Source organism: Artemia sp. Qi Xiang Cuo, chromosome 3 (assembly GCF_049724085.1).
Source record: "Artemia sp. Qi Xiang Cuo chromosome 3, ASM4972408v1, whole genome shotgun sequence".
NCBI classification, from domain to species: domain Eukaryota; kingdom Metazoa; phylum Arthropoda; class Branchiopoda; order Anostraca; family Artemiidae; genus Artemia; species Artemia sp. Qi Xiang Cuo.
This window is the reverse complement of record NC_142796.1, coordinates 73,402,804-73,421,533: the sequence shown is the minus strand read 5'-3', so window position 1 is coordinate 73,421,533 and position 18,730 is coordinate 73,402,804. Positions and strand designations below refer to the sequence as shown.

General features: G+C 36.9%; 1 protein-coding gene across 1 annotated transcript in view; it reads left to right on the top strand.

The window, feature by feature from the left end:
* LOC148954505 (LIM domain kinase 1-like) overlaps positions 1-18,528 on the top strand; it is a 180,627-nt gene extending 162,099 nt beyond the window's left edge. The window contains exons 12-14 of the mRNA XM_089086304.1: positions 2,323-2,477; positions 5,612-5,724; positions 14,077-18,528. Coding sequence (XP_088942430.1) covers positions 2,323-2,477; positions 5,612-5,724; positions 14,077-14,246 — 438 coding nt within the window. The 3' untranslated portion in view covers positions 14,247-18,528. The remainder of the gene's footprint in view (positions 1-2,322; positions 2,478-5,611; positions 5,725-14,076) is intronic.
* The last annotated feature ends 202 nt before the right edge of the window (positions 18,529-18,730 follow it).

Below are 18,730 nucleotides of genomic sequence, written 5' to 3'. Positions count from 1 at the left end.
TAATAATATCTTATACTAAGGAGCGAGCTTTGCTTGGTACCCTGGTACTGGTACATGGTATGCTGATATATACTAATAAATGAAACAGAATGATAGGAAATGTATATGAAGCTCGCCTGGTTCCTTTTAATGGTAGGCATCTCCCTGGTACGCATGATGTCAAAACGGTTCGGTAATTTTTGGAAAATTGCCACAGTAATATTTTATGGCCTGAAAGATAGGTAAAAACTTAGGGAAAATTGTTTTTTCCTCGGGGATGATCGTATTTTGTTAATTACGTCACGGCATCATGCGAAATTCTCATTTAAATGTGGTTCGTTCTTTACAGGGCTTTAAGTTGTAAAACTATCATGCAAACGCTGGCTGAAGTAAAAATTGATGTCGTTGTACTTAGTCTCGCAATATTCTCTCCAACAGATCCATCAGTTCACGACCGACGCCGTAATTTAGAGGATGTACAAGGCGTTCGTCAAAAGCATCATCGGGTGTACCGCCATATCTATTTTGTAATAATATTGTCCAGCTGGTTTGAAGCTATGACGACTATTGATGATTTGATAGTCGCGTACATTAAGCGGAGCTAAAGTGAAACAGGAGTTTAAGTTTCGGATTCGTTTGTGGAACACATTAGGGAGCGGGTGCCATTGTTAAAAAAAGTAAACAAATTCAGTCGGAAACTGCGGAGGTGGCAATACATTTCAACCATACAAGTATCAATCTCCAAATGGATCACCAATAATTGCCACGCTTTTATGGAGGAATGAATAACCAGTCTACTTTCAGTAATTCTTCTCAGTAATCTGGATTATGATGGGTGTTTTCTTTTCTTTTTTCTTGTCTTTCTTATTGTTGATGTTTTGAAAAATAAAAACTCCAGTGTGAAAAGTACATATAATTTTAAATAAAACACAAATGATGTCCAAGCCATTTAATGGGCTTGAAAGGGAGAGGGGTTGCCCCCCCCCCCAAAAAAAAAAAATATATATTTTGTATAGTCGTTGGTGTTATAACCAATTAGAAAACACAATTCTCAAAATGTAGATCGTTTTTACAAAATTACAGATGAGGCTCTGGCCTTTAGAAGGTCTAGAGGACGGTGGCCTTACGGGTGTTTGTGGTATTTTCTGTTCTTTGACTTGAAGTTACATGAACCAGTCTCTAAGCACGACCTATCTTATCCCGAAATTGGTCTTGAAAAACATTTTTTTAAGAAAAAGAACTTTTTCAAAGAACAATAAAGAACCAAGTTTGACTTGATTATTTATTTTACTTTTTTTTAGTCTCATTTATTCACTGGTTGTAATTGCTGCTCGTTTTAAACTTGAGTCATTATTTGAATTTATTTCTGATTGTTTTGGATTTTTATGTGGTTCTTTACTGTCCTTTGAAAAACTTCTTTTTCTTAAACAAATGTTTTTCAAGACCAATTTCGGGAAAAGATAGGTCGTGTTTAGAGACTGGTTCATGTAACTTCAAAGACTTCCAGTTGTTAGTGGGTCAAGCTTAGGTTCATAGCTATTGCCCTAACTTATGTGCAGTCATCTTAGGATAACTACTCTTACCTATAAGGGCATGTACCCCTACATGTAGCATAAGGATGTATGCACACACCTATATATGCCCACATCCAACACCCCAACCGAGCATATATCCTCAATTCCAATTTCTTGTATATCATTTAGTATGCAAAACATTCAAACGTATTTGGTTTTTCTAAAATGCGTTATTTTTTTTGTCACTTGCAGAAATAGCTAAACAATAATATTTTGAAACGAACATCTTTTCCGCTATGCCTTGAAATAAAGGATATCTTCACTTAAGTAGCTATTACTGCTAACTACTTATTGCAGCACCGAACAGCCCGAAGTCAACACACCTGCGAACACTGCTCCTCCACCCCAAACTATTCATAAAACGTAACCTAACCATCGGAATATTTTTTTTTTCATTATAGCCATAGAAAGCTATAGCCCATTATAGCCGATGATCCTAGATCGAACTTTGTTTTTGTACACCTCATTGTTTGATATACGGTCAAGAAACTTGTTTTACTAATATTGAAAATAAATAAATCTGAATGTCTTTTCTTCTTCTTTCTTGTTTCTCGCTCTCGATAAAAATTGATTCTTGGAGCATGCTTCCTGAAGCAGAGTTTAGGTAAAACGTTTTTTAAAGATATTCATAACCAAAGTGAATGTGCATGCAAAGCGGACTTTATGTTAGGCACTGTGCACGGCGCATATAAGCTTTATGACCTTAAATATATGGTCAGTTAAAATAATGAAGAAAATATTATCATGCTTCTATATATTTTTCTTTCAGATAATTGGCCGAATCACTGCTGATCCTGATTATTTGCCCCGTTCAGCAGATTTTGGGTTGAATCGAACAGTTTTCAAAGACAAATTCTGTAGTCAATGCCCCGAAGCTTTTTATAGGATTGCTTTTATTTGCACCGATCTAAATCCGGATAGAAGGTGCGTTGTTTTTTTTTTTTTTTTTTCAATTTATGAATCGTTGTGTCCACAAACAAAAGCTGCTTCTCACACTACATTTGAAAGTGAACTTTTGCGCTTCTTAAGAGGGCCTTTGTGCACTGACCCTAAGTTCGTAGACTTCACTTTGTACGAGAAAGTAGAGGAGATCACCCTAAAAAATGTGTCAGTGCCTTGAGCTAAGTGACATAAGTTTATCTACTATCGAAGATACATCATATAATGAAGCTACATCATATACTTATACAGTCCTTACCTCATGTGACCACTGGGAGGGGCTTTTGTGAGGGGCTAAATGCTTTTCATCATGGAATCTATAATAAGAGGTTGTCAGATCTAGATTAAATTTAGCGGGAAGTAAGCGGCAGAGAAAGCTTGTGCATTTTTGGTTAAAGGCCGTACCCTGCCTCTCCAGAAGCAGTGGAGGGGGGAGTCTAAAACATTTTAATTTGGACATCTATCAGCGGGCTATTGTATTTCAATAAAATGGGGTGGATTAAGCCAACTTCCGAGTTTTGCCTTTTTGAGTGGGGGTCAAATCTTTAGAGAGGAGGAGATCTATTAGACAAATCTATTCATTCTCAAATAAGATATTCACTCAATATGCTAAATTATTCTCTATATAAGCTTATTTCTTTGCATAAAATAAAAAGAATTTCATCAATGTCGAGCCCAAAGATCTTTAACTATAGATAAACATTGGCCCAAGCTTAAGGGAGGGCAAGAGACAAAAAAGTAAATTTGGAATCACAATTTTTCCAGCAGAGGGTCATCCTAACCATTTTGGGGGAGGGGCAGTATGCCCTCCGCCCCTCTCTGCTTGTATCAGATAGTAAATGTGCGCCATTTGCATGTAGATACAAGCCAAAAAGTATAGAGCCAAAAATGTGAACCCAAAGGCAAATACCAGATCGGGCCTCCATGGAGAGGGAAGACTCCTAAATTTTTTACATCGCTACATGTACCAGGATAAACTGGTGGGTCTTTATCAATTTTGGTTTGAAGTAAGAGTTAATGGTTTGCTAGTGTAATTAGGACCGGAGTCCAGACCCGTTCTTACCTTTGTAGGAAATGAGAGACCTGAATTATTGTAATCGGGACATGTGCCAAAACGGATTGTCGGATTACAATTAAACTTGGTGAACTGAGAGGTGTTCCTTTTCGGGATTTGAAACCGGTCCGACCTCTGGTGAGCAGTGGTTTGCTAACTCCTTGTCGTCAAGACGTTAATCAGAAGGAATTCTTATGTTCGACCAAACGCGATGAGGGGTGACAGATAGTATCCTAGTTGTGCCTTATGGGGGGTAGAGCGAATCCTAAATCTCTGCCAAGAGAGGGTTTCCTAAATCCTAGTCAGCAGCATATCTACGAAAAGGAACACCAAATCTCAGTTTAGCGTAGTTATGAATGTTAATGTCCTTTTTACACCTTTTCAGGGTCTGGGTGGGGGAGGAGGAAAAATGGTTCTGAAATTCTTCTTACCTAACATCCAGCAGAATAGGTCGTCGAATCCCAACGAATTTTGGTGGGAAATAAGATCTAGACACCTAGTTGTGTTATTCTAGTGTTATTATTAGACTATAACTATAGTCTGCACCTGACCCAACCTCTTTTTTTTAGGGGGGGGAGAAAGACTAATTGGGGTTCAAATAATTCATTATCATCCTAATTAATAGGTGGGCTGGCCAAATCTTCGCTATAGTTTCGAGTTATTCTTACTCCATGTGACCTCTCTGAAGAAAGGGTTATATTCGCACAATCCCTATTCATTAGAAGGGCTTATTGGATTCTGATATGGCTCTTAGCCTTGATTGCCAGATAAATGTCCTTTTTCGTTGTTTCTTTTGCCAAATTATTTTATTCTCATTTTTGGGACTCTTTGTTCAATCCCCTTTTCTTTTCTTTCTTTTTACTTCGTAATCTTTGGTTTTCGGTTTTAGCGTAATATATTCTCTCGTAGACTGGCTTATTAGCTTGAATAGTAACTACGCTGTAAGGATTACTCATCACTGGCAAAAAGGCATTTTTGGACGGCCAAACTTAGCTGAGACTCGCTGGAGTGGAAGAGAGAATTAGTTCTTTCATTTGGGATGACGCATGGCTTAATGTTGCACCCTCTCAGGGCTAGAATTGTTGTTTCCGTTGTGTCGTACCTTGGGTTGCTTTTACTTTTTCCTTGGAGACGAGAATTGCTTTTTAGTCTTTATATGACATCAGATTTGAAAAGAAGTTAGCTATTCGTGCTACTTCTGACTTCTTTTTTCTAGCCTGGAGTTAAGATAGATTATTTGATTGAGCAGAGTTTGGTACAGGGAAAGTCGTGTGCTATTTGAGATATCTTTCCCGGGGGAAAGAAGAGTTTTTCAGACGATTTTTTAGCTAGAGGACTTTAGCCCTTACATTGGCACCTCGGGACAATTATTGTGGCAGATACTTATCATGGAAAGTACACTTACCATATCCCTACTGGCTATTGGAAATCAGCGAAAACAGAACTCGTAGAATCCGTGACGCGTTGGAGTTGATTGTGGCACCGTAGTGCCAGACGACTTACATTAGTAACTTCAGGACTAACCCTGGTAGCCTATTAGACTTGGAAATATTTGGGGCAGAGTAGTCCACTAGAGACTGTGGGCTGCTCGAACAGGATACCGTACCCTAGTACCATCAGTAGCGGCACTGGTGGTGCTGTGCCACGTATGCAGCTGGTACCAGCTAACTATACGATTGGTGCTAGGCCAGAATAGATCCTGATTGAATTGGGAACCCCTTGGCAAAGGGCAAACTTTAAACAGAACAGGCCCTTGCTTCTTTTTTGTACATCGGAGCTCTTGTTGCTCCAGTAGTATGATCCGTGGGTCCCAGTTGATGCTTCAAGTTACAGATATTATTTAACATGGATTCCAAATGTACTTAGATAAAATGAGCTTAATGTAGTATAGTACAAGACCATTATGCAAATTTTTCTAGTGAATTCTATTTTGTGAGGGCCCACAATTTTTTCCTCGTTTTGTACTTAGGAAACATTACCTTTGGGATCGAATTGCTATAAGTTGCATTTTTCTTTTAACTTTGTTACTAAATTAACGAATATTGATCAACTATATCTGTTTTAGACCATCATTTGAAGTTATCAATGAATGGTTGGATAAATTAATTTCGTCAGCGAATGAAGATGGCATTGATGCAGTCCCTAGTGATCTCCTTATAGAGCTTGAAACTCTGGAAAGTAAGAACACACCTTTTTGATTTATATTATTAAATATTGAACTTATGGTTATGGATTTAGATCTACCGCATAAGGATGTGAAGAGGGGAATTCCGCTCCACTAGAAGAGCCACTGGGTTATTTTGAAGACGCGTCAAATTTTTCAATATTGAGGCATAATTATTAACTTTTCTAGTTCCTGACCTCCCTGCTCCTCCTCACTAGGTGCGGCCTTGTTGTACAAAAAATTAGGATTTTTTAATGCTCAAGTATTTGCATGCTATATATATATATATATATATATATATATATATATATATATATATATATATATATATATATATATATATATATATCTATATATATCTATACATATATCTATATATATATATATATATATATATATATATATATATATATATATATATATATATATATATATATATATATATATATATATATATATATATATATATATATATATATATATATATATATATATATATATATATATATATATATATATATATATAAAAAAAAAAATATATATATATATATATATATATATATATATATAAAGGGTTAAAGTAACATGTGACTTTTCATTCTTACGCAATCTGATACTGCTTGTATTTTTTGGACTGATTTGAACTAATTATGGATGGATTTGTTTGACTGACTTGGCTGACTTGGATGCAAGTGTGCGGTACTATCAAAAGGTACGAACTTTTTTCGAGGCTTTTTATTCATTTTGGTTTCGGAGATACGACTGAACAAAAGATTATCTTGAACCCGGTAAGACAATTGTCAGAAAGGCAGTGAGTTTTTCACCCACGACGCTCTTATAAAAACTAAAGAGATATTACACGGTGAGCTTGTTTCAGTTTTAGATTAATCAAATGTCAAAAGGACGATGATAACACTTTAGATTTATGTAAATGGTTGTAAAGTTATAAAAATGTTTCTACAGAGGCTAAATAGAAACGAGTCATGCCAATATTTGTAATTTATTCGCAGAGTGACATACCTGTTATTGGTGATGCGGTTGCTGCTTCTGTGGTCTCGCGAGGGAATGAACTCAAACGAAACATTGATGGGCTTATCCAGGCAAAGTGAATAAACGGAAAGTATCTGGCTTTACTAGTCCCTACGCACCTCCCAGTCAATTCCAGCGTAAGGGGAAACCACTCACTTATGCTGTAGTCTTGAAGAACTGTCCCAACCTGTCTTTGTCAGAACAGAGGAAACAATTTGTAGACCGTCTGTGCCGGCTGTTTCGAAGATACTGAATAGCTAAAGCCTTCTGATAACGAATGGAAAGTTGTCGTACGAAGCAAAAATGCTGCCAATTCTATCGCTGAAAGTGTGAAACAGTCCCAGCAAAATATAACTGCGTCAGGAAGTCTCCAGCTTTTATTCCAATCGTTAAGTGTTCCGCAAGAAATATACGAGTCCGAGCTCATAACACGTATTTTTAACTGCTCTAAAGCAGTTCAATGTGGTAGATCTAGGGTATATGAAGTTTATTTTGAACAGCAACTTCATTTGCAGACATTCCTGGATGATTCTATCGAAATAGGCTGCGAAAGACTGCCTGCTCAACAGTTCATTTTTATGCCAAAAATGGTTATAATTGTCACCAAGTTGGTCACAAATCAGCGGAGTGTAAAAGTGTGAACCTGTGTTCAAGATGCGGTTCTGCCGAGCATGTCTCATCCCGTGAGAATCCGTGCTCCGAGTCAATGTTCTGTATTACTTGTAAGTTTGGCCACACCAGTTACAGCTTAAAGTGTCCGTCCGATCTAGATAGTAAAAAAATAATTTGTACTACACCCACCAGGGCTATCTACTAAACAGTACACAGATGTGAGATTTGTTTCAAGGAGCATAAATGGTAATTTCTTGAATAAAGTATCAGTATTTGGAAGGTATGCTGCTGAATAATGATTTAATGTATATTCAGGAACATTTCCTCACACGCCCTAGTCTTAGTTTATTGGATATGAGTAAAGACTTTCGTACTTTTTCCGGTCCCGTAAAGCGTACTCATTCCCGAGGTCGTCCATCTGGAGCCCTGGCTACTTTAATTTCAGCCAGTATTCAATCAAGTTAGTTTCGTTCTAGTGATACTTTTCTAGCAGTAAGGGTAGGGATAAATTTATATTTACCCACTATTTATAAAAATGACGAATCGGGAACGATTTTTTGCACAAGCCTGTGAGAAATTACATGCATGTATTAGACAAGTTAAATAACTTAATATCCCATGTGTTGCTGTTGGGGACTTTAATTGTGATATTAATTTTTCTGAATCAGCCGTATCATAAATAGCCGTATCACTTCGTGCTTCTATTCTCCGTGGGTTTTTTTTTCTGATGAGCTGATTGTGCAGCCAAAAACTGAAAATTTCACATACGTTCACACTTCATCTCATACATCAAATCTAGACCATGTGGTTACTTCGACTGATATCCCCATTTCTGTGGTTTCTGTAATATATATTTACCAATTATCGAACCATCTTCCCAAAACAGGGTCTTTCAAACTCGATTTAACATCATAAACCAATGAATCAAGATACGCCCAAGCCTAAGTGGTTTTGAAAGAAAGCCTGGGATAAGATTCAGTTGTTCCCATATCAAGATTTTTTTGACTCTATTTTGCAAAAAATCCACTTCCCTTTACCGCCTTTTCAGAAATCTTACCCTATTGATGAAACTGAAATATATATTGTTCTTAATTTTTATTGTGCTGATGTTTGCCACGCTCTGGTGCCGAAAAACCAGCGGTTTTAATTCGAAAAATACGCATCGGCATTCAGGTCCCCAATTGGCAAAAAAACACAAAACTCCGAAGTGTTCTCCCGTGCGAAGCTTTGGTTTTCTATTTGGAAAGATAATGCTAAAAGAAACATCCAAGGAAAATATAACCGGATTTCCCTTCTCAACAATGAACCCTACACCGGCCCAACAGACAAGTATTTTGAATGCAAATATACCATTAAATATCGGATCTTAGAGCGTTCGGGAGATAGCACAGCTGTTGAAGGTGGAACAGCTGGAGAAGGAGATGACCCACTATCGGTTAGACATCATGGCCCTCTCGGAGGTGCGATGGCCGGGAAAAGGAAAGCAGCTGCTCAGCGGTGGAAACACTAATCTTCAGCGGCCATGAAACACAACGAGAAGCTGGAGTGGCCGTAGTCATTTCATAACCTGCGGCAAAATCACTGATTGGCTGGAAACCCGTGAGTAACCGCATTATGACTGCTCGATTCCATGAGATGCATGCCAAAATGACCCTAATTGCGTGCTATGCACCCACTAACGAAGCCACAGACGATACGAAAGAGACGTTCTATAATGAACTGACATCTGTCCTTAAAGATATACCAAGACATGGCATTCTTTGTGTCATGGGGCATTTCAACGCAAAGGTTTGCAGCGACAAAGATTATTTTGTCGACGTTCTGGGAAACCATAGTCTTGGAAAACGCAACAAGATCGAAGAGTTGATAATTCAAATGGCTCAGTCCTTTGGCGTGGTTGTTGGCGTCACACTCTTCGCTCATAAAGATATACACAAATACCCCTGGACTTCACCTAAAGGACACACAAAAAACCAGATCGACCACTTTCTTATTGGTAAGAAGTGGCAGACGCCGCTATGTGATGTGGGTGCATTTAGAGGCGCTGATATCTTCTCTGACAATAGCCAGATGGCTCCAAAAATCAGAATAAAGTTGTCAGCCCTGAGAAAGGTGAGGATAGATAGGCAACGGCCTTATGAATGCGAAAAACTGAGTGACTTAGAAATTCGGTCACAGTTTTTGTCAAAACTGACGAACAGATTTGAAACCCTTGGTCTGCTACGAGATGAAAGTCCAGAGACAGCTTGGACTGCTATAAGGAAAACCTACAATGATATTGTCTATGAAACGCTTGGTATGAAAAAGTTTGCAAAGGATGAATAGATCTCCGTCGAATTGTGGGATCTGATCGTAAAGAGGGCAGACAAGAATAAATATATTCTCTCTACCCTTTCCCTTTATGGGAGCTACCCACTTGAAATAAAGTTTGCTGTTCTTCATAAGGCTGTTAATAAGAGCGTCCGTGCTGATAAACGCCGTAACCTTGAACAGAAGGCTCAGAAGGCTGAAAAAGCTGCTATACGGGGAGACCCTCGGTCAGTGTACCGCATCACCAATGAGATAGTCGGAAAACGTCCAAAGACAGATGGACCTGTCAAAGATGAGTTTGGATGACTTCTTACCGACCCTAATAAAGTGAACGAAGCCTGGGCGACGCATTTCGAAAAACTATTAAATAGACAACCACCTGCTAATCCTCCAGATATACCAAACACGCCGTTTTTAAGTCTAGCTGTCGATATTAAAGTACACTCTGGTGGGGAGAAAGTCTCCTGGGAAAGACCGAATTGCGGCTGAAATGATTAAATGCTCAGTAGCTGCAAGCATAACTGTGTGGACCACTTTTTTCTCTATAATTTGGAGAACAGAAGAAATTCCTAAGGATTGGACAAAAAGATACTCTCGTCAAAATATTCAAAAAGGCGACGCTGCAAAGTGCAAAAACTGGAGAGGTATCAGCCTTGTATTCATCAGCCTAGCAAATTATTGGCGACTATACTGCTTAACAGAATCCAACCGGGATTGAACGAACATCTCCAAGAGAAGAAGCATGGATTTCGGCCAAACCGATCGTGCGTTGATCTTATATTAACTCTCACAATGCTGCTAGAAGGAGCAAATGGATGGTGCAATAAGCTTTACTTGGTCCTTATAGACTTCGAGAAAACTTTCTTCTCGGTAGATGGCCAAACGCATTGGAATGTACTCAAATACTGCGGTATTCCTGATAAGCTCCTTCGAATCATTGAATCCTTCTACAAAGACACAGAATGCTCCGTGAAAGGAAGTGACGGGAATACCCGTTACTTTCGTATCATGAAAGGGGTGAAACAAGGCTGTGTGCTATCACCACTGCTATTTATTCTTATCATTGATTATATTATCTGGACCTGCTACGGACATTGGGTCCAGTTGGATAATAAGAAACTCGGAGATGTTGATTTTGCTGACGATATTAGCCTCCTAGAGTCCTGGAAATAAAAGCTCCAGCATTACCTTAACCAAGTCAGGGACACTGCCCAACCTTTTGTTCTTAAAATAAATTCCAACAAGACAAAAAGTATGGCGAACACTGGGTCTCCAATCAACCAACGATGCAATAACCAGACGATAGAACAAGTCGTAAAGTTCAAGTGCTTTGGAAGTACCATCCACAACTCAAGAAGTTAAGTTAAGAATCGGCCAGGCTAATGCATTTTCAAGAAACTGTCTACAATTTGGTGCTGCCAGAAGCACTTTCTCCGTCAAGCTGAGGCTGTTCAACAGCAACGTCCTCTCAACGCTTTGCTATGCTTCTGAAACTTGGCACATAGATCAAATACTTGAAAAGAAACTTCTCGCCTTCGAAAACATTTGATTAAGGCGCATTCTAAATATCCACTGGTCCCAGATAGTGACAAACGCTACTATACGACAGAAGACTTCTCAGCCACTGGTAACCAAAGTGATCAAATATAGGAAGTGGAGATACCTTGGTCATGTGATCCGCATGTCCGAAACTCGACTACCGAAGGTCGTCCTTCAGTGGCAGCCACGTGGTACCAGAAGAAGAGGACGCCCAAAATACCCTACGACGCAGCTACCGGGTTGACCTTAGAAATCTCGATGCCTCAATCAAGCCAGAATGGGGAGATGGGTCGGTGGCCACAGCGATGAAAAATGGCGAGCAATTTCTCTTGGACATCTTATGTACCTCTGGAGGCACAGGAGGATCTAAGGTAAGGTCTAAGGTCGGGTGTTTTGAATGATATTCGGCTCTATACAAAAACAACTTTTCGCAAGTGAGCTAGCTCGTCACCGTGCAGGCATTGTTGATTCATATTCGCCTAGAGTTTCTGCTTCACCCAATTCCATTTGAAAATCCCTTGCTGTCCCAAATACCAAATCCTCAAACACTCCCAAAGCTTCTTATATACCCCTATCCGAGTGGAAAACAAGTGTTTTAAATAAATGCGCTGCATCAGATCAACTTTAGAGTCTAAATATGAATCCGAGCAAGATGAATTACTATCTGTTTACCCGGAGTCTCACCATGTTGTTACAATTCAGGCCATAATAACGCCAATCTCCAAGATCAAACGGAAAGCTTCGTTTGGTATAGATAATATTAGTGCACCATGTTTTCCGTGGAACCCCTTTGCTCATGTCACACCTAGGATTGCTCACGCAGGTGATTTTTGATACTTTTACATTACCGTCGTCTTTTTGCATTGGTGATCTCACTCCTATCCCCAAGAAAAGCAAATCTAACATTCAGTGTTCGACCATTAGGCCTATATCAACCTCTAGTACGTTCTGTAAACTATTTGAGCTGCGTTTTGTTGATGAGTTAAAGGAGAAATGTAGCATTCTGCCACACCAGTTTGGTTGTCAGAATAAAATAGGGTGCGTTGATGCCCTTAGTGTTGTAGCTAATGTCCTAATAGAGGCTGAACTGGCCCAAGAAAGTCTTGTTCTAGCAGTACACAATATTAGGCATGCATTTGACTCATTGGTACACAGAGCCATGCTCCTTCATACGGCAAAAAGAGGTGTTCCTCCCTCATTATTCGTACCTTGAAAGATTTATATTCGCGGCTTAAAGTACGCATTAAAATTACAAATCCATTTAATTTGCCGATTTCCAATTCTTCTAATCTGACACGTGCTTCACGAATTAGACTTTCTTGTCCCAGTAGCCTAACCACTAAACTAAATAGTTTTGTTTCTGTTTATAAAGGTACGCGTCAAGGTGCTATCACTTCGCCTACTCTCTTTAACAACGTTGTCCTAGGCGCTCCATCAAAAGACTGATCCTTATGCGTTGATGCAGGAACACGTGATACTTGTCTGTTATGCGGATGAAGTCCTTAATCTTAGCAGGTCATTACAGCGTATCGAAGAAAACTTCAGAATACTCGAAAGTGAATATTCTAAATTGGGGCTAGAATTTAATTCTTTGAAATCCGAAGTTCAGTTCTTCTATTTAACTGGGGTAATTTGGGTACCACACTGTCTGTCCAATTGGAACGTTCTTTAGGAAAGCCAGTTGAAAAACTTGTTTGTCTTGGTCTGCCAATTGGCCCATCCCTAAAGCAAACCCGTTTGCGGCTGATTTCCCACCTTAAAAAAAAAAAAAAAAAAAAAAAAAAAAAAAAAAAAAATGTGGTATGTCTTATGCTTCAGTTGTCCGAAATAGAAAGGTTTCAACCGAATAATCTCACTAAACTATATAATTCAACATCACTACCACATTTTCTGTACACAGCGCCGTTTTGGAAGATTTTCTCACAAAGAGATAAACGGAAACTCCGACTCCGTTCAGTATACTTCAAATTTGCAAAATATTTATTTCATTTATGCCCGTGGACCCGAAATTCCATATTAATCCGCAATTATAAAATAGTCGACCTAGCAATAGCTCTATCTTCGAAATACATTCACAAAATCAGTTTCCATCCATTGCATTCCCTTCTTATACATTGATATTCAAAGTTGTATGTATGTAAGAGTTGTTCAGTATTTGTAGATGTTTTTTTTTTTTTATAAATTGTTCTGATAGTTGTCGTGTCTCTTTTTTCTCTCTTATTCTTATTCCTGTTTTTTTTTTTTTTCGTTTTCGCTCTCTCTCTCTCTCTCTCTCTTCTATATATATATATATATATATATATATATATATATATATATATATATATATATAATATATATATATATATATATATATATATATATATATATATATATATATATATATATATATATATATATATATATATATATATATTTGAATAGAACATAAGATTTTTAGGCTTTATTTCAAGTAATTATGAGCTAATAAGTTTGTTTTCCTGTGGCTAAATAACCTGGTTAAAAGTGGAGTTCGATAAATTGGCTTCAAATCAATAGTTTTCTAAGTTAGAATTTGAACTTTTTCACGTTTTAATATGCTCATGCAAGCGTTTTTATTTTATATATAGGAGATATCTTGTTAAATCAGGGAGGAAAGGTATTTCAGGAATGCGAACAGTAGGGCGGGGGGGTGGGGGTGGAGAAAAAAATAAGGGAAAGCTGCTGACACAAAGAATAGGTGAAATAGGATCAGTACTGCTGTATTTATTTAAAGTATGCTTACTATCATTTCATCTTGTAATGCAGAAATTATGCAGAAATTCTGAATTTACCCTGGAAAATAGTTCTGAAGTTACATGTTCTGAAGTCTTAATTCAGTATTTCTCTTATTACAGATAGAGTCATCAACGATCTGAATGCTGATAGCTCAGTGACGGAGGAACAAATAACGCCACTAAGTCCTCGGAGTTTGAAAACCATAAGAGAAGCAGTTAGCGATCTCTCACTTGAAAGATCTCCCCCTCCACCGTTGAGCCGCCCATTGGCCCCTGCTGATCGTATTTGATGTCTGTTAATCGTTGACTTCGTTATACAAAACGAAGCTACTGATATTGTATTGTGCTGCCATTTTTTGGATCTTGAGACTGGAAGAAAACAGTTGAATTGGTGCTGTGTTTTTTTTACAAGAAGTAAGGGAACTGTGTAGCTGACTTCTGATTTTACTAATCTACTTCAAAGTTGTGTTTAATTAGCGGTCGAATACTGATGTATATTGCGGTACGAGTGTAGATTATTGACTTTTTTTTTTTTTTTTTTGCTTTCCTTGTAGATGCTATCCTAGAAACCATTTTTTTTTGTCATTTTGGCCAAAAAACAGTTTTTGTTTTTAGCACTGTGAAATTTATTATTACTATTATTTTTGTTATATTGTTATTATTGTTGTATCGAGACATTTTTTTTTTTTTTTGTGATGACGAGTCAAATTAATTTTAAATCATTATTTAAAAAGAAATCTTTCGAGTTTTGTTAGAACACAGCTCGTGTCACCACGTCAATAGTGAGGCAGTACTCTTTTTCTTTCTTAAGTATGCGCATAAAATATAGTGTCCCTATTTTTTGTGATGATTTAGGAATTGTGGAAGGCACTAGTGGCTTCTTAGACTTGGCATATCCCTAGCCTGAAAACACGTGTCTAAGGTACCATATAGGTTCATAATTTATTCTTAAAATTTCATATTTCCTGACACAACTATTTTCAATGATGGCCATTAGCTCCTCCTCTAAAATTTTACCCTAGATTTTAGTAATAGTGTTGTGTATGCTCTCTTCTGAACTACACAATATAATAATACAAGAGTAGGCCTAATTCAATTCAGTTCCCAGTTCAACACTGTTTCCAAAAATAATTATTGCCATCATAGACGTCTCCTTCTTGAATTATACTAACTCAGATTAAAATGTTTGCGATATATCATTTTTCACCTTTTACTACACAACCGCATGGGTTCCGACATTCTATTCTATTCTGAATATGTATTAATTTATTTATTTCCAAATTATCAATTAAGCAGAAATCCGTAAATTTGTAGCTTATTAACTTTTTTTTTTTTTTGCTCAGTCTTGTAATTTTTTCAGTAATATTATTTTATCTTATATTTCTTTCTCTATATTTATTTCATTTTGTTATATCTATTATTATACTTATTATTTACTAGCCAAAGATCATGTCGAACGCCAGTTATAAGAACAGAATATGGAGCCTGTGCTTTTTTTCAGGATCAGGGAAACATTAATTTACCGTATGGTAAACCATGGTAAACCATTAATTACCATCAGGATCAGGGAAACATTAATCAGGATCAGGGAAACATTAATTTATTAATACTTCTCCAAACAAAAATTGTCAGTACCCTTATACCTCTCCCCCATCTTCGCTTCCAGAAAAATTTTCCGGGAGTTACAACCCCCCAGCCGGGTGACAAAACAGGGTAAACTCAGTAAGCTACGTTATATTTAAACAAAAACTGCTGACTGCATACAATCTCTACAATAAGATATACTCGCTTGCCTTAAGGCTTACAGTATAAACTATTTTCCCTCTTTTGAACATTCAAAAAACAACTGACAGACCGCAAAAGCACTCCGCAGAAACTGCTACCGTCGCCTGATATCACGTCATTGTTTTTAGATTAGCAGCCGTCTGGGTGTTATTGATACTTGCCAACTAGTGTTATTTAATTATATAGTGATTATATAATTAGCAGTTTTTCTGTCATCGCTAATCGTTATCATATTTAGTTTTTCTGCTTTTTCATTGTAGCTTCTTAAAAATCTCATTTAACTTCTCGCTGTCTCCCTAGACGTCTTTTAGTGGCGTTTTAGATTTTGAAAATACACTTAATGAAATTTATTAAGATAATTCTGAAGTTCACTAAAAGATATTTTAAATTCAAGCAAGGGATATGTCCTAGTATTGCTCTAGTATTAAGGATAATTTACTCTAGTTTATGGATAAATGATGCGTCGTATTATGTAGTACAAGTTGTTGTGGAAATGTTTAAGGCCTTTTTTCCGTACAGTTTAGATTCCTAATTAGTGATCAACGCAGGAGTTATATCTATTTTACTGCTGAAAAATATTTATTTACATTTTACGACATAACCAACTACTTCTAGTCTTAATGAGCAAGCCTCCTCCTGCTGTTCCATCAGCATTAGCAGAGTGGTCGTTGAGTCTCTTTATCCTCTGCTTAGAAGGAGGAGGCTATGCCGAGTAGTGACTCGATGAACAACTTCCTCTAGCTCTAATTATTTTAATTAAAAACTTAATATTTAATATTAATACAAAGTTTATGATATACTAAAATAGTTAAGTCTTCTTTCTCTTTTTGTGGGAGGAAGAGGTGGTGTACAGTGTTCTACGTAATTCACTGCACCAAAAGTGTCTGGAACAGAATATTTCCTTAAAATAAAAATATTCCTGCAAAATAAAGGGCGACCTTAACAAAAACTTTAAGGAACAAAAAAAAACCGAAACCCCGAAGATAGCCGTTTTGTTAAAAATAGTTCAAAGATCATATAACAAAAACTCCGGTGTCGACACAACTAGAAAAATAATTTAAAACGGGGAATAAATATGCTAGGACCAACGTCAGATGAGTCTTAGCGAAACTTACGTGGGTACTTACGTATTAAACAAAATCTTTTATATACTGCTAAAGGAGTCAAGTTTGGTTAATGCTAATGAAATAGAATAAAATAGGATGAATATTTAATAGTTTACAAACAAATTTGGGCTATATATTTGCACATTAGGGGGGGGGGGGGTAAAACAAACCATATATTAAATAAGTAACCTAACCTAGGTACCTTCCCCCCCCCCCTTAACCCCAAAAAACCACAGTTTAAATATCGTAAACGCAATGAAAATTATCCGAAAATTAGTTCTTTTTCTAATTTATTTTTTAGATTTTGTTTTGTGTGGAATGCGCGTTTTGTCCTTAAAACCAACTGAGTTTAATTGCTTACGGAATTTGTTTTTTACTTAAAAATGAAATTAGGCTTTCTTTAGCACGTAAACTTTTGCGTAGCAATTTTCAATGTCTTAGTGCCGTAAATATCGGAAATTCCACCGAGAAAAAACTAAAAGAAGAGAAAAAAATTAATGAAAACTGAAGAAGTTTGAAAGAGTGTTATTGTATTGGAGGGTTTACCATAAAATGTTGTAATTCAGTTGAAATAACTTAAATCCTAAAAAAAATCTTCTTTATTATTGAGGATCCAAATAGTACAAATATGGCGAAACAAGAGACTATGGAATTGTAAAAATAACTAAAATCAGCAGTGAAAATATCATAATAGTTAAGCCCCATTCGCAATAACATTTTACTAATGCCGGAATTTAGCCTATCCTTATTTGAACCAATCAGATTTTTTGTGGAGTTTTCTCATTGGCTTAAAAATTTTATAAAAAATTCTGATTGGTTCAAATTAGGACCAATCAAATCTTCTTATTAGTTATATCTCATTGGGAATGGGTCTTCAGTTAATCACCGAGATTTAAGAGAATAAGTCACATTTTGTTGTCCTATGTTGTAGTGTTAACTAGTCATCTACTATAGGAATCCAGAATTATGCTTAAAGAAGGTCTTAAATGAAGTTCCAAGTTTTGAAAGGCTGTGCCTATAAACGTGCCTAAACCTTAATTAATTTTTATTAAATTTTAGTTACTTGTTTCTGTCCAGTGAATATTTTCTGTGCAAGTTTTTGGTGTGCTATTTTTCTTTGATACGTTTTTTTTTCATGCACACAGGGCAGAAAATTCCTCCATCAATGATGTGAAAGCCCCCCCCCCTCTCCCTAGACCACAGTCTTTTCCAATCCTAATTCTGGTCATCATCTTCCAACTACCAACCATCGACAGGCTTTAGTGTTTTTTGTTGTTATTTTTTGCCCGGCACGGAGGGTCGTGTCGAACCACTAGTCGTAAAATGTTGAGAAAGGGCTGACTTCTACTACATTACTTAATGATAATAAGTTACAACAGTGAAATAACAAAGGTAGAAATCAAAATGTGCAAAGTATATTTTTTCTCAGTCCTACGGTTTTAATATTTCAACGCAAAACATCTTCAATCTGATCTGACCATCTTCAATTATCAGTCAATCTTCAATGACAATAAAACCATCTTCAATGGTTTTAATATTTCAACGCAAAATATCTTCAATCTGATCATCTTCAATGAATTAATAATATCTTCAATCTGGTCAATAATAATTCAACGCAAAGATCTTCAATCTGATCTTCTTCCAGAAGCGCATCCAGGATTTTTGTTCGGGGGGGGGGGGGTTACTAATTTTTTTTAGGGGGGGTTACAGAAAAAACCTCAAAAAACGCATATAAAATTTTTTATGTCCATTTTTGTTACGTATTTACGAGTCAAACAAACATTTCGGGGGGGGGGTTCAAACCGGGGACCCCCCCTGGATACGGCCTTGTCTTCTTCTATTGCAACAGTAAAGCAAATACACCCGACTTTTTTTTATTGCTT